Consider the following 15,115-nt stretch of genomic DNA (forward strand, 5'->3'; position numbering starts at 1 on the left):
AACCGACGACAAAAATAGTCGTCGGCTAAAGTCTGGACTATAGCCGACGACTTATACGTGTGTCGTCGGCTAAAGTCACCACAGACGAGCTTTTCCCGACGAAATCTTAGCCGACGAAACGTCGTCGGCTAAGATCTTAGCCGACGAATTAAGCTGACAGGCCGACGAAAAATTTTCGTCGGCTAAAGTGCTTGTCCTGGTAGTGGTAGAATACAACAATCGATGATCCAAAATAGAAGCACCGCAATTTTGGAATCTAGCGAACCATAAATTGTATCTTATACTCTCTTGACACGAACAAGACATATAGAAGAATTGAGGATTCTCAATCTAATATTTAAGGAGAAATGAGTATGGGTTTATATAGAACCCCAAGTGAACCAACATGTCCGTTCACTTATCTCCTTGAAGAGACACACTTATTCCTAAAGACACCTATTGAAAAAGACACACCCTTTCAAATGGAAAAGTCATGAGTAATTTTATTTTCATTCATATTTGATATTATTACATAATTTCCAACAAGAGGAGCATGAAAACCAGTAAACCACATGCAAGTGATGGGTTGGCCAGAGATCGGAGAGACGTGCGGTCACTTTTACCGAAAAATACAGAAAGATTCGTCGGGCTCTTCCCCTTGATTCTCTTCCTATGGTCGATGAACGTGGGTTTCGAGGGTATAGGAGGACATAAACAACGGTGAGAGACTACGATCAGATAGCGGTGGTCCGACGTCCTGGCTCAGCCGGACGACGGCAGCTAGATTCTGAGTTCTCTCTACCCTCTCCCTCTCCTCGCTTCGGCGTTGTTTCTGGGTGCTAGGACCATGCTTCATCAACTTTCACCACTCCCATATTACCCAGTTTAACCAATGAACTCCTGTTCCAACTTTTTTTTTTTTTTTTAACTAGAAAAAGTCCACTAACAGTAGCTTTTGGGCTTGAGTGAAACGAGAGGTTATATATGCTACTGCCACGTCAGTATGGTGATAGATCACCCAGTGAACTGAAAAATTTTCGGACCATAAATAGTCGATATATAAAACACGATGATCAAAATTAATCATTTTAAAACCATGGTGACAAACATAACTATGACTTCAAACCACGATGACCATTTATAACTTTTACCTATAACAAAATGCATCTTTTATATACTGCACGACTATTGCTAAATAACTAGGCATTGATGATGAGCATGTTTAGAATGGGAGATGGAAAAAATTGATATGTAAATATTTTATTTTCATTGTATACTTATCATACAGAATCAAAATAAGAATGCAACTAAATCGGTATAGGTACCATGATAAATAATAAATAGTACTTTCAGGGATAGTCATTAGAAAGTTGAGCTTAATAATTTAATATAATATTACTTTAGTGCTATTAGAAACAGATCGCCATTTTCTCCCTTTGAAAACAATGCAACACACACATGCAAAACCTATACACAATTTTGTGTTTTGGACTACTCAATTATATAAGATGGAACTCTCGGAGTCCATGTTGTAGGATGGTTGTTTTACATGTATTTCGATTTTCATCCATGCATTGCCAATCATAAGCGATCCTAAAAATCACTCATTATTCTACATGGAAATCATTTCATTTCCGATGATCATCTGATACATTTGTCATCACAAGAATTTTGAGCTTTCATTTGTAAACCTAAGGTATGCAAAGAGATACTGAATATAGAGCTATGGGAAATGAACTGGTATGCTAAAACAACTGAAGGTAAAAACAAAAATACGGAACAAAATGCGAAAGCGGCAGACTATATATAGCTAGGCCAACTCTCCCTTCCATGGAGAGAGCTTGTATGCAAGGGATTACTAGTTCTTACAACAGAGTCAGTCTTGCAACTGAAGTTAATTACATAACTCCCAAAGGAGATAGAGATCCTAGCCGTTGCTCTAATTATGACAGTTACTAAAGATCGATCAAGAATATGGGTAAAGGTAAGGTGTGTTGATGCATGTGATACATTAACTTTATCCTCAGGTTGTAATATTAGTTCTTAAAGTAATAATATTAGTTTTCAAGGTTGTAATATGAGTCCTTAAAGTTTAAAGTAAAAAAAATTAGTTACAACATTAACTCTCATTTGTCCTTAAAGTGGTAATTGAGCCCTCAAAGTTGTAACAACTTTTTTTTAATCACTTTGAGGACTTAATTACCACCTTAAGCACATATTTTATCACTTTAAGGCCACGTGATGACTAATGTTGTAACTATAAAATTTTACAACTTTAAGGACTCATATTACAACATCGAGGACTAATATTACTAGTTTGAGGACTCAATTTTTACAACTTCGAGGACTAATATTACTAGACGAATTTTAAGTAAACTTGGAAGATTTTTTATTTTTAAGAAGCTTCTTAAAATCTTTGAGTAAACACATCAAATTAATAGAAGCATCAATATCATTAGAAGTATTGCAATTATTGACAGAAGAAAAAGAAACAAATTTTATCTTTTTATTAGGCTTGATTCTTACCTCAGAAGTCTCGAGATGACTTACCAATGATTCATTCAAGAGAGGAGGACAATTTATCGAACCAACAACTACATCGTGCTCCATCCTTTAACTAACCCATGGATCTCACCAAGTATATTTGGTGACCCGCTCTGGTACCACTTAAAGAGACTAGGATGGGCGTTTTCTACGTATCGGGATTGAAACAAACAGTGGTTTCAATCCTCGACGTACTGGACAGAAACGAAAACAAAAGAACACAGATTTTTGTTTACCTAGTGAAATCTCAATTTAAAGAAAAACACTGCCGGGGCTTTAACTCTTGAAATCCCTTATTGAAATGAAAATTCATTATGAAACAAGAACGAGTCAATTACAAACTTTGTAGCATTAACCGCGGCTACTATCTCTAGAACCCTAGCAGATATGTTTGAAGCACTCTTCTTCTTCAAGTAATCTTCTTCTTCGATCTCTAAGGAACTAACCACGTCCTTAATTCTTCAATCACAATCACATAAACATGAAGTTCAACTCAATAAGGAACAGTTGAACTTCAACCTTTTCTATCAATATATATAGTTTGCAGCGGAAATATGCGTCAAAAGGTGCTCCTCTTGTAGTTGCAACGTCAACTATATAGGAATACACTCCCCCTTAGTTGAATGCCCAAAACCTAATTGATGTCTGCAAGGAAACTATCTCATCTGATATTATCAATTAGGTATATCATAATCACATAATCTAATAGAATAACTAGATGATGAAATCTGCCAATTTAAGCACACAATTCTATCCTAAATAGGACTCAATCTCAATCACACGCACATATCAATATGGTAGGTAATTCAACAAGGAAACATAGTCAAGAGCATAAACCTACACTTATAAGTAATCATAGTATGTGAAAATCCTAACTTAATTAGGACGTACATGATCTCAACGCACCAATCTAGCTCCTTAGGATTTTATATAAAGTCAAACAATTCAATTTGCTTTAAATAAGAGAATCCTAATTAAACAGCAAATCATATACCATACTGATTACCAGATGCGTTGTATAGGAATGCCAACTCAATATTGTACCAATAGATTGTTAAGAAAAGAGAAATGGAGGCAATCATTGGAGAAGACAAGAGTTTTGGTAATGATTTTCTAGGACTGCTTTTAGAGGCTCATCACGCTTCGGATGATAAGCAGAAGATTTCGATTGATGAGTTGGTTGAGGAATGCAGGACTTTTTACTTTGCTGGACAAGAGACTACTAATTCTGTCTTGGATTATCCTTCTTCTGGCACAGCACCACTATTGGCAAGAGGAAGCAAGAAAAGAGGTGCTGCAGTTGTTTGGCAATCAGACTCCAAATTACGAAGGAGAAAATTAGATAAAAACCCAAAATACTAGACCTTTTTTAAGATAAACCCATACATATTTTTCTTTCATTTTACACCCACTCCACATAAGCAAACTTACTATATATATAGAGCATATGTCTATAATTAATAGTTTTCTTTATTTTTTTAGTTTCTCTTATTTGCCCTTCAGACGATATAAAACTAAATTTGGTATATTTCTCAATTTTAGCATCAATTTGAAACTCAAACATTGAGCTAAAATTTAGTTAGATTTAACTTTATCATAATCAATTACATTCTTTACTTTCTTACCTTGTTATTACTAACTTGAGTGTATATATATATATGTTATATATAGATTTGTAATAGAATGATTCTTTTCATTCCTAAGCTCACATTTGGTGTCTCTCTACATAATCGAAAAATGTCTAATTGTAAGGTACACGTTTTTGTTCTTTGATTAATTTTTTTCTTTTTAGGTATATTATTATATTATTTCTCATCCTGATCGAGAGAACATTTACATTTCTAATGTACCTATTAAGTAGGACATGATATGATAATATACCTAAAAAGAAAAATCCAAAATTGGGTTTAGGGTATAGGGTTAGGGTATAGGTTTAGGGTTTAGGGTTTAGGATTTAGAGCTTACGGTAACACTATAAAACTTCTTCCTTTTACTCTAATAATCAGATATCTTATTTATATTATATTTTTACCTTATGTATAGATCATAGAATGTATTCATTTCTCCTAGATTTTTTCATAAAAATAAAGAAAATTGCATGATCCTTGCAAATTGACTGAAAAATGTTAGTGTTAGAAGAAAAACTCATAATCAAGGTATTTAAGAAAACATTAATTAAACTTATTTATTATGTTTATATGTTATAGTTGAATGGTGGTAATTGTGTAAAATTTAGAAAAAATAGGACATAATATGTATCATAATTGATACATTTTAGATGTCTATCAGAAATGAATATTAGGTGGGTTTTATTTAAAACCATTTTTCAAAATTGGGTGTATATGAAAATCTCTCGTTACGAAGGCCTTGCCAAACTCAAAACAGTAAGAAAGTCTCTAACTCAATTAATATATGCTTGTCAACTTTGTAGAAACCAGACAGTAATGTTCAATTAAGTTTAGAAAATCTTCATTTTTATGGATGCAGATGAGTATGATTATGAATGAGACCCTAAGGTTATATCCTCCTGCTATTTTGAGTTCAAGGAAGGTTGCAAGGGAAACTAGACTGGGAAAGCTCCTACTTCCGGCTAATATGAAGCTGATTGTCCCACCTCTGGCACTTCAACATGATGCTCAGCTCTGGGGACAAGATGTGGGTTTGTTCAAACCAGAGCGATTCTCTGAAGGAGTTGCGAAAGCAACTAACGATAACATGGCTGCATTCATGGCCTTTGGAACGGGGCCTAGAATGTGTGTGGGATTCAACTTTGCAGCCATTGAAATAAAGACTGCTCTGTCAATGATTCTGCAACGCTACTCATTTACCCTTTCTCCAGGTTATGTCCACTCGCCTTATCCGCTGATTACCATTTCGGCCACAACATGGAGTTCAAGTAATACTACACTCACTCTGATCTGGTGAATAGGTCCCCATAAAATCAAATCTTGCAGTTAATTTGTTGGATATGCTTGCTTGTGACACTGCGACTGCTAAAATGATTGTGAAGAATCAAAATTGTGCTTCAGAACCACCTTTGAATCTAAATGACTAGATCATTTATGAGTTACTGTATGTAATCCAAAAGTAGTTTCACTGCCGAAGTGCCAATACATGCATGTTTTCCCAGTTCCTGGTTTGCTTGCATATTTTAAGCCTTTGCTTCCAAGCCAAGGGTTGTCGAGGTGACTGCAATTCATCTTGTTGTGTCACATATTGGTACATGTTCTTTAAAGACTTTGAAACAGTTACTGATCCATCAAGCTCACTATAATAAGCTCAATTAACAGGCTGTACAGAACCATACCAGTATCGGTGAAGGGAGATCTTTTTCTTGTATATAATGCTATACATGAAAAGTGAAACCTCTTTTTCTTGTTTCTTGATGATCGTTGGTCCTTTTCTCCTAGAATTATTCATCCCTTAAGGCCTTAATAATAGCATAGCTATTCAGAAGAGACTATTCTGTACATTGGCACTAAAAAAGCACTAGCAGGCTAAACAATGGATCTTACTAGTTATGGCGCTTTTTTTTTTATTTGAAAATAGTTATGGCTGCTAAAGCAATCATGTTGGTTTCTCTAGAATGGATTCCAGATGTATAATGTATAATTAGCGGATGATGTTCTGGGTTTTTCTTTTTTTTTTTTTTTTTTTTTTTTTTTTAAGAAAAAAAATTTGCAGGAATGCCACCGAAGAAACTTGTGACAATCTTCTCCACAGCTTCAACCAATAACTCATACTTCGCTTCACAAGGATATTTTACATGGCAGAATATTTCATTTCAAAGTTACAGAAAATGAACAAGAATCTATAATCTATCATAAACTTATCCGACTAATGGTCATGCCAGAGATCCCAAAACCAACCAAAGGTCCACAGAAGACACTACTAATTGTTAAAGTTAATGCTTTACTCTTAACCTTATGCTAGTTGGTTTAATTCTAGTTAAAATAATCTTTAGTTAATCCTTGACTTTTTTGTACAAGGTAGTGTGTCTAAAACGACAGACAGTGGACTGATATAACAGTATCAGATCTGCTATCTTTGTATCAGATGCACATTATCAGTTTATGAAACAAGAGGTCTGAGACTAATAGCTCCAGCCCATTTCATAATCACATCATCTCTGTGTCAAATATATATTGGTGTGTATGTGTGTAGTTGAGTGCAGAAGATAATAGAAGAAGATCAAGGCAACGTATCTGATCAAGGTGTGAAGAGCAGTTGCATAAATCGCAGCGAGCTTGGATCAGAGGAGGTGAGTTTTTAGCTCAACCCCAACACTAATGTTACTCATTTTCAAAACTAAATGCTGAGATAAACAGAAGGCTCACCGCTCACTCACACTGATCTTGCCAAACTAGGCTTTTGGAGAGGCACAACCCTTTGAACTGACCAATTCTGTAGCCAGTAGACATACTCTATTCCATATTTCCTCTGCTCACCCAAGTAACCCAACATTCTTATGCTTGTTGTCAAGCGAAGGTAAAAAGGATTCATGAAGACGCATCAGTTTTGCTGAATCTACAAACTAAGCTACTGCACATTGATTAGTACTCCTAAATGGATAAATCTAGCTAAACTCAGCTGCATTTCTTAAACTTATGATCCTGCATTCCGTCGAATAGAACTTGATATAGATATCAATGAAACCTCATGAACAAGGTGTATAGTTAAATGATTTGAATTTTTATGGACAATCTTACAAGAGGATAAAGGACTTACATGATTATCTGATAATACATCAGAGGAAAAAGCTATTGCTAACTTATGTTCTTAACAGGTAAAATAGCAGATAAATGGTTATTGGTATTTGGAAAGGGTAAGATGATAAGAGTTATTTTATCTTTCTTGTAAAGTAAAGTCAAAACTTCCATCAACGAATGAAAACTTCTATGATGGATGTTCAAATAACTCAAATGCTGTTTCACCATATATATGCAATTAGAAGACTTATATACAATCAAAGATCAGTTTGATGCAGCAAATTACAGAGATTCTGCTAACCCTTTTGTTTTGTGGACAAAAAAAATTTCTTTGAACTGTAGAAATGTATGAGACATTAAGAAGAAAACGTACAAGAACAGGAATATTCAGAAAAGGTGGATTTGTCGAAAGACTAAACACAGTTTATTGGGGTGTGCTTACGTGTATCTTTAATTAGGAGATTTCTTGTATCTCTTTGTATCCATAGTTTATTGGTGTTTGCTACTTTGCTTCTACTGCACTCACCATATATATGTATATAATTCTTCTTCATCAATCATCCGTATTTGATGCATCAAGTCCTTTCAAAAAAAAAAAATATATATGCATCCAGTTTCAGATAAAAAAAGAACAAATGCATCGATCAAGTTAAAAGGTCAACTAATTCTTTTCTCTTGGAATCGTACTGAAGAGCAAAGAAACTTAATATATTAGCTTAGGGTCATATTCATGAGATCAATGATATGTGAAGTTGCGAACCACAAGCCTCGAGAAAGAAAGTTAAATAGTCGACGACTGAGCTACAGAAAAAGAAATAGACAGTTCAATTGACCGGCAAGAATCATGATGATATTAAGCTTTCTCTGTGTGTTGCTTCTCTTAGCTCTGATCAAAGCATTCCATCAACTATGGTGGACGCCGACTCGAGTTCAGGATCTGATGCGCTTGCAGGGAATCAAAGGTCCTTCTTACAGACTTCACTACGGGAACACCAAAGAAATCAGTAACATGCAAAATGAAGCGCTGAGCAGGCCCATAGATGTATCAGATGATATCTATTCTCAAGTTCAACCTCATATTCATGCATGGACCAAGACTTACGGTATTACAAACTCTTATCTCATGTATGGCTTAATCAAACTTTGGCTCAAGATTTAATTGTCATTGGTGCTACACAGGCAGAAATTTTCTTCAATGTGTTGAGATATATATCTCACATGGGAATATGGGACCTTGCCTGTGGGTTAATAAGAGTTTGGGCCACTCCACCCATTGCCAATTGGTTTTGGATGTGAACCTCAGACTACTTTATCATGGTATCAGAGCGGGTTACCCACGTCCACGTGTGAAGCCCAATGGCCACACGAACTCCACGTCACCCAAATGTTGTCCACGTGTTAGGCTTGAAGATTCGCCACACGTGCGGGGGCGTGTTGAGATATATATCCCACATCGGGAATATGGGACCTTGCCTGTGGGTTAATAAGAGTTTGGGTCACTCCACCCATTGCCAATTGGTTTTGGATGTGAACCCCAGACTACTTTATCACAATGGTATGGAGTTCAAGTTTTGGTAGTTACAAAACCTGAGTTGTGCAAGGAGATCCTCAACAACAAAGATGGAGTTTATCCGAAACAGAAGATGAAAAAACTTGGGAAGAAGCTATTAGGAGATAGCATTTCCATGGCAGAGGGTGAAAAATGGGTTAAGTTGAGAAAGGTGTCTAACCATGCCTTCCATGGAGACAGCTTAAAAGTAAGTACTACTAACGGTATGCAGTTTGTTATTTTTCTTTTTTAATTTGTTACAAAAATTAGCGTAATTAAACTTGCTAATTTTTGCACGATGGTACTGCATGCGCTACTAGAATATGCTTGCAGACATGAAAGCTAGTGCAGAAACGATGGTAGAAAGTTGGAAAATTCATGAAGGAAAAGAAATTGATGTGTTTGAAGAATTTAGGTTGTACACTTCAGAAGTGATTTCAAGGACAGCATTTGGCAGCAGCTACTTTGAAGGCCAGACCATTTTTGAGAAACTGTCGAAGTTATACGACTTAATTATCAGAACTTATCTCATAGTCAGGATTCCTGGCATAAGGTGGATAGCTAGATAGCTCTATGAATTTTAACCAAGAACCAATCTTTGTGTTTAGTTATTCAATCTACTAATTGATTACAATTTTATGTCTGGGGTCACAAGTCATGACCAGTCTTATGTATAGTTTCTAACTCAAAAATTGCAGCAAAGTTTTTAGGAACAGTGATGACATTGAAACAGACGAGCTTGAGAAAGGAATACGCGACTCCATATTGAAGATTGTTAAGAAAAGAGAAATGGAAGCAATCCTTGGAGAAGACAAGAGTATTGGGAATGATTTTCTAGGATTGCTTTTAGAGGCTCATCATGGTTCTAATGTCAAACAGCGGATTTCGATTGATGAGTTGGTTGAGGAATGCAGGACATTTTACTTTGCTGGACAAGAGACTACTAATTCTGTACTTTCTTGGATTATCCTACTTCTGGCACAACACCCCTATTGGCAAGAGGAAGCAAGAAAAGAGGTGCTGCAGTTGTTTGGCAAACAGACACCAAACTACGATGGCCTTGCCAAACTCAAAACAGTAAGAACGTCTCTAAATTATTATATGCTTGTCAAATTTACAGAAACCAGAAAGTAATGGTCGATTAAGTTTAATACTGATCTAAATTTTTATGGATGCAGATGAGTATGATCATGAATGAGACGCCAAGGTTATATCCACCTGCTGTTTTGATTGTAAGGAAAGTTGCAAGGGAAGTTAGACTGGGAAATCTCCTACTTCCTGCTAATATGGAGTTGCTTGTGCCACCTCTGGCACTTCACCATGAAGCTCAGTTCTGGGGACAAGATGCCGGTTTGTTCAAACCAGATCGATTCTCGGAAGGGGTTGGGAAAGCCACCAACGATAACATGGCTGCGTTCATGCCCTTTGGAATGGGACCTAGAATGTGTGTGGGATTCAACTTTGCAACCACTGAAATAAAGATTGCTCTGTCAATGATTCTGCAACGCTACTCATTTACACTGTCTCCGGGTTATGTCCACTCGCCTTTTCAGTTTATGACCCTTCGGCCACAACACGGAGTTCAAATAATACTACAGTCACTCTGAGCTGTGAACAGACTCCCCTTGAGGCCGCAGAATAGAGTTCATGAAAAGTGAAACCTCTTTTCTTGTTGCTTGAACATTGTTTGTTGTTTTTTCATAGAACTATTCATCCCTTGAGGCTCTATTCAGAAGACTCGATACTTCACTAAAGCACAGATGATGTCCTCTCTTCAAACTCATCACAATTCCAAACGCACTCCAGTGATAAAATACGGTAAAACTCGCTAAAGTCCTATAATCCTGTATTATAAATGGTCCCTATAGCTTGAGATAATCCCAACACTAGTCCATAGTTTATAGTCTAGCTGTAGATGTTTCTGGAATGAAAAAGTAGATGTTTCAGAGGAAGCAAGTATAAGAAACTAGCAGACGCCAAAACCAACGCCCCCTTTGGCTAGTTGGATATACCAAATGTTAGCGTGTGTGTGTGTTTATTAAAGGGTGATCGTGCCAGATGTTCAAACCTTGATGGTTGGACACACTGTAGGATGTATTTATCCAGGAATTACAGTATTTCAGTGTCACTCGGTCACACCAATAACAGAGAATTGTTCATTGTCATACTCATAGGAAGATAGGATACTGGAAAAAGGGTTTTAGGACATATATCGAAAGTCTTTGTGAAGCTATTCGGATCTGGGCATCAACCTATTTAGGCAAAAGATGTACCATCTTACTACCGAACAGATAATTGCTGAAAAACCTGCAACTACCCTCTCTTAATGTGGCTCCAGTTGCTACAGAAAGCCACAGGTACTGTTCCCCGCAGCAAATGCAATCTGATGGCTTTGAAACTCAAGAGGTGTAACCTATCAAGGAAATACTAATGCCACAGAGTTGCTAGACGACCAACAAACGACACATAATAAGCAGAACTTAACAACACATACAAATGTTTTGCCATGAGGAATTGACAGACAACTACGCTCTGATAACTTGTGATCCCAAAGGCATATGTTTAGAACAATACACCACATGCGCACAACCTATACAGTATACACCAGTTTGAAAACTAAGCTAAACAAGCTGATACTCTGTAAGTCCATGTTGCAAAATCTTCTGAAAAATTGGGTTCTGATGCTGTACAGTATTGGTATATTCATAAATGCAATGCTGATCAACGAGCCGTACTCACTACATCTTACCAATCACTCACACTTTGCTTCACAAGATTATTCTACAGGGCATAAATATTTCATTTCAAAGTTCTAGAAAAAGAGCAAGAATCTTTCTAATCTCTACAATCTGTCCCAAACTTATCCCACTAACGATCATACCAGAGATCCTAAAACCAATTAAAGGTCCACAGAAGACATTTCTAATGTAACTCGTTGTCAATACTTAACTCTTGGATAAACATAAGGCTCACTCATTTTTGAGGCTAGTGGAGAGGTTCAAAACGTGCAAACACCAATTCTATAAACACTAGACAGACACAATTACATATATCCTCATCTCACCCAGCTAGTGCACATATATCAGTACTCCCAAATGGAAAACTCAGCTGCATTTCTAAAACTAATGATCTAATGATCCTGCATTCTCTCCAGTACAATATGTAGTTTTGTACTAATTATCAATCCAACCTTCATGAGCAAGGTGCAGTTATAATATTTGAAGAACCCACAGGCCAAGTGGCACTTTATGAACACTCTTACAAAAGGATCAAGGACATGATTATCTGATACTTGCTAAGTTAAGTTCTGAACAGGTGATATCGCAGATAACTGGTCATTCGCAAGGGTAAGATGAAAATAATTATTTTATCTTCCTTATACGATGAGGTCAAAACTTCCATAAACAAATCATAAAACGAAAACTTCCTTGATCAATGCTCAAACTACTAAAATGTTGTTTCATCATATGCAAGTAGAAGACTAATTTACTAATCACATATCAGTTTCATGCCGTAAATCACATTGATGCTGCTAACCCTTTATGAGATAGTAAGAACAGAAAGTACAAAAACAGGAATATTTCAGAAAAGGCAGACTAATCGAAAGATTAAACATCTTATCCAAGGCTTTATTCCTTTTTCTGGATTCACTTTCCCAATTAGCCAAAAGGCTACTCACTTTCTATAACTATATACCATTTCAAATCGAGTTAGCATTCACTTCCATCCTCAATTCATAACCAAAGGATCAATTAATGATAAGTAGGTCAATTCACCCAACCACGTTGATCCTTTCATTTCATAGTCATTACTCATTTTCAAACAAATCCGATAGGATCTTTCAGAAGCTAAAACGGATTATGAAAATTGAGATAAACAAGATCATAGCAAACTTCATAACGGTGTATAAAGTCACTCGTCTCCATTCAAATTAAGATCAAACCCAATCCAACATTAAACAACACTGAAACTCTAGAAAAGGTCAACCCTGCGCAAATCTACAGAGCAAAAGAAAAACAAAAGCAAAAAAGGACCGTAGCATTGAAATTTTACCGATTACTCCGCCACCAGAAAGCTCCGGATCTGCGCCAATCTGAGTTAGGATCCCGGAATTTAAGCTCCGCCTGTAGATCGGTGGAGGTAGAGCTTGCCGAACACATGGAGGGCGGTGACGAAGCCGATGAAGCAGAGGCTCATGACGAGCACGACGGTGGGGGTGATCTTCAGGCCTGGAGCGTCGTCGGTGTAGAACCTGAGCATGTTGTTTCCGGCGCCAGAGCCGCCCCCGCCGCTCATGCCTCCGGAGCTGGAGCTGCCTCCTCCGCCGAGACGACGGCGGCGCATTCCAGCTGTGGCGGCAGCTGAACCGCGAGGAGCCACGACGCCAGGGCGAGAGGCCGTGGAAGATGACGTCGCTTGGGACTGGGATGAGCCGCGAGCCATTGTTGGAAACAATACGAGCAGAGAGAGAGAGGAGAGGGTAGACGACCGTATACGAAGCAGTGTAGAAGTATGATTAATGTGGAAATTAAATGAATATTGGGTTTATATAATAAAACTTTTACTATTGGATTTTACTTTTTACTATTTTGATAACTATGGTTAGGTGCTGCGAAAAGAAAAGAGATGACTGGTGACTGGTGAGTTAAACTGTGTGACGAATCGTACATATTGATGTGTCACCGTAACTTTTGTTATGTAACAAAAGAGTTCAATAAAAACTATATGTAACTTTTAGATATCATGGTCACATTAACTTTAATAAATACTAAAGTGGTGACAGAATTATGATCAAAATTATGAGATTGTGTGCATAATAGCATTGTTAGCAAGACATATATGGAGTTAATTGGCATCCATCAATCACAAATTTGCCTTTGAAGATAAGTGAATTGCTTGTAGTAATAGAAATATATACGTGTGGCAAAATGCCAAACATGTTTGTAATATATGACAATTTATGCAATTATCAAATAATAAGAGAAAATCAAAATGAAGCAAGTACTAAAATATCCATTATATCCTCGAAATTTCCTCGAAATTTTCATTTGTTACAAGCACCGATATTAATTTTAGTAAACTACATTTTAGTTACTAACCAAATTTCAGTTTACAAATACATTTTTTTACACATTATCTTACACATATAAGGACAAAATTTTACAATTAAGGACAAGTTGTTATGCTGTTGACATGTGTCAGCTACAGATTTACAATTTTACCCTTCATTAAAATTAAAACAGAGTCAACTGAACTAAAAGTAATGTCGACTGCTACTGCTGGCTTCTACTACGTACCAATCATCCTGCTACTGCCTACTTATACTACCAATCTGTCTGCTACTGCCTACGTTTGCTACTCATCCCACTCTGCTACTGTTGATCAAGTAATGTCGACTGCTACTGCTGGCTTCTACTACCAATCAGCTTGCTACTGCCGACTTATACTACCAATCTGTCTGCTACTGCCTACGTTTGCTACTCATCCCACTCTGCTACTGTCGATCAAGTAATGTCAACTGCTACTGCTGGCTTCTACTACCAATCAGCCTGCTACTGTCGACTTATACTACCAATTCGTCTGCTACTGACGACTTCTACTACCAATCTGCCTGCTACTGCCTACGTTTGCTACTCATCCCACTCTACTACTGCCTACTTCTGCAATTCTCAGTCCCAAACTAACTGCTACTGCAGATCTTGAAGCTGACTGCTACTACAGATCGTGAAGCTCGTTGCTACTGTCGACCGCGAATCTAGCTGCTACTGTAGACTGCAAAGCTAGCTGCTACTACCGAGAAAAGTTGAAAATTGTCCCAACCAGTAGCAAAATGTGCAGATTCTCACCATCTAGCTGCTACTGTGCAATTTTGCTGCTACTGCAAAATCTAGTTGCTACTGTGAAATTTTAATCAGATTCTCCACCATCTAGCCATGAATCAACCTGCAACTAGAATGTAGATCTTACCAACATATGTGCAGAAATCAGGTATCGATGAGTATCCGTCTTCAGAGATGTGTGGTGGAGGATGAGGTGAGATCTCCGACAAAGATGAGGATTTGTCGACCTGAGATCGCTCCGATGACGTTGAGGCAGTGGTGTCCTTATCAAAGCATCATTGTCATCGACATCAAAGCGATGTTGTTGTCGTCAAGGCTGTGGCGGCGTCACCGAGGCATCGAAGCGGCGTCGTCATCCTACACTCAAAGATAGACCATTGGATCATCTGAGAGAGACCTCGTCACCGTCTTCGTAGATCGACAGAGAGAGAGAGAGAGAGAGAGAGAGAGAGAGAGAGAGAGAGAGAGAGAGAGAGAGAGAGAGAGAGAGAGAG

General features: G+C 37.3%; 3 protein-coding genes across 3 annotated transcripts; 2 read left to right on the plus strand and 1 right to left on the minus strand.

The window, feature by feature from the left end:
- Positions 1-3,591: 3,591 nt before the first annotated feature.
- On the plus strand, positions 3,592-5,448 carry LOC101290828 (secologanin synthase-like). Its single transcript, XM_004309376.1, has 2 exons — positions 3,592-3,825; positions 5,011-5,448. Exons 1-2 carry the CDS (start codon positions 3,592-3,594, stop codon positions 5,446-5,448), a joined length of 672 nt encoding a protein of 223 aa, XP_004309424.1.
- A 3,689-nt stretch (positions 5,449-9,137) lies between these two features.
- LOC101291109 (secologanin synthase-like) lies at positions 9,138-10,388 on the plus strand. The gene is made up of 3 exons (XM_004309377.1): positions 9,138-9,334; positions 9,480-9,858; positions 9,960-10,388. The coding sequence occupies exons 1-3, from the start codon at positions 9,138-9,140 to the stop codon at positions 10,386-10,388; spliced, it is 1,005 nt and encodes a 334-aa protein (XP_004309425.1).
- Positions 10,389-12,576: 2,188 nt separating this feature from the next.
- LOC101315012 (protein transport protein Sec61 subunit beta-like) lies at positions 12,577-13,254 on the minus strand. The gene has a single exon (XM_004309374.1). It carries the CDS (start codon positions 13,222-13,224, stop codon positions 12,895-12,897), a length of 330 nt encoding a protein of 109 aa, XP_004309422.1. The 5' UTR covers positions 13,225-13,254; the 3' UTR covers positions 12,577-12,894.
- Positions 13,255-15,115: the final 1,861 nt, after the last annotated feature.

This window comes from Fragaria vesca, unplaced genomic scaffold (genome assembly GCF_000184155.1).
Source record: "Fragaria vesca subsp. vesca unplaced genomic scaffold, FraVesHawaii_1.0 scf0512887, whole genome shotgun sequence".
Lineage (NCBI taxonomy): Eukaryota > Viridiplantae > Streptophyta > Magnoliopsida > Rosales > Rosaceae > Fragaria > Fragaria vesca.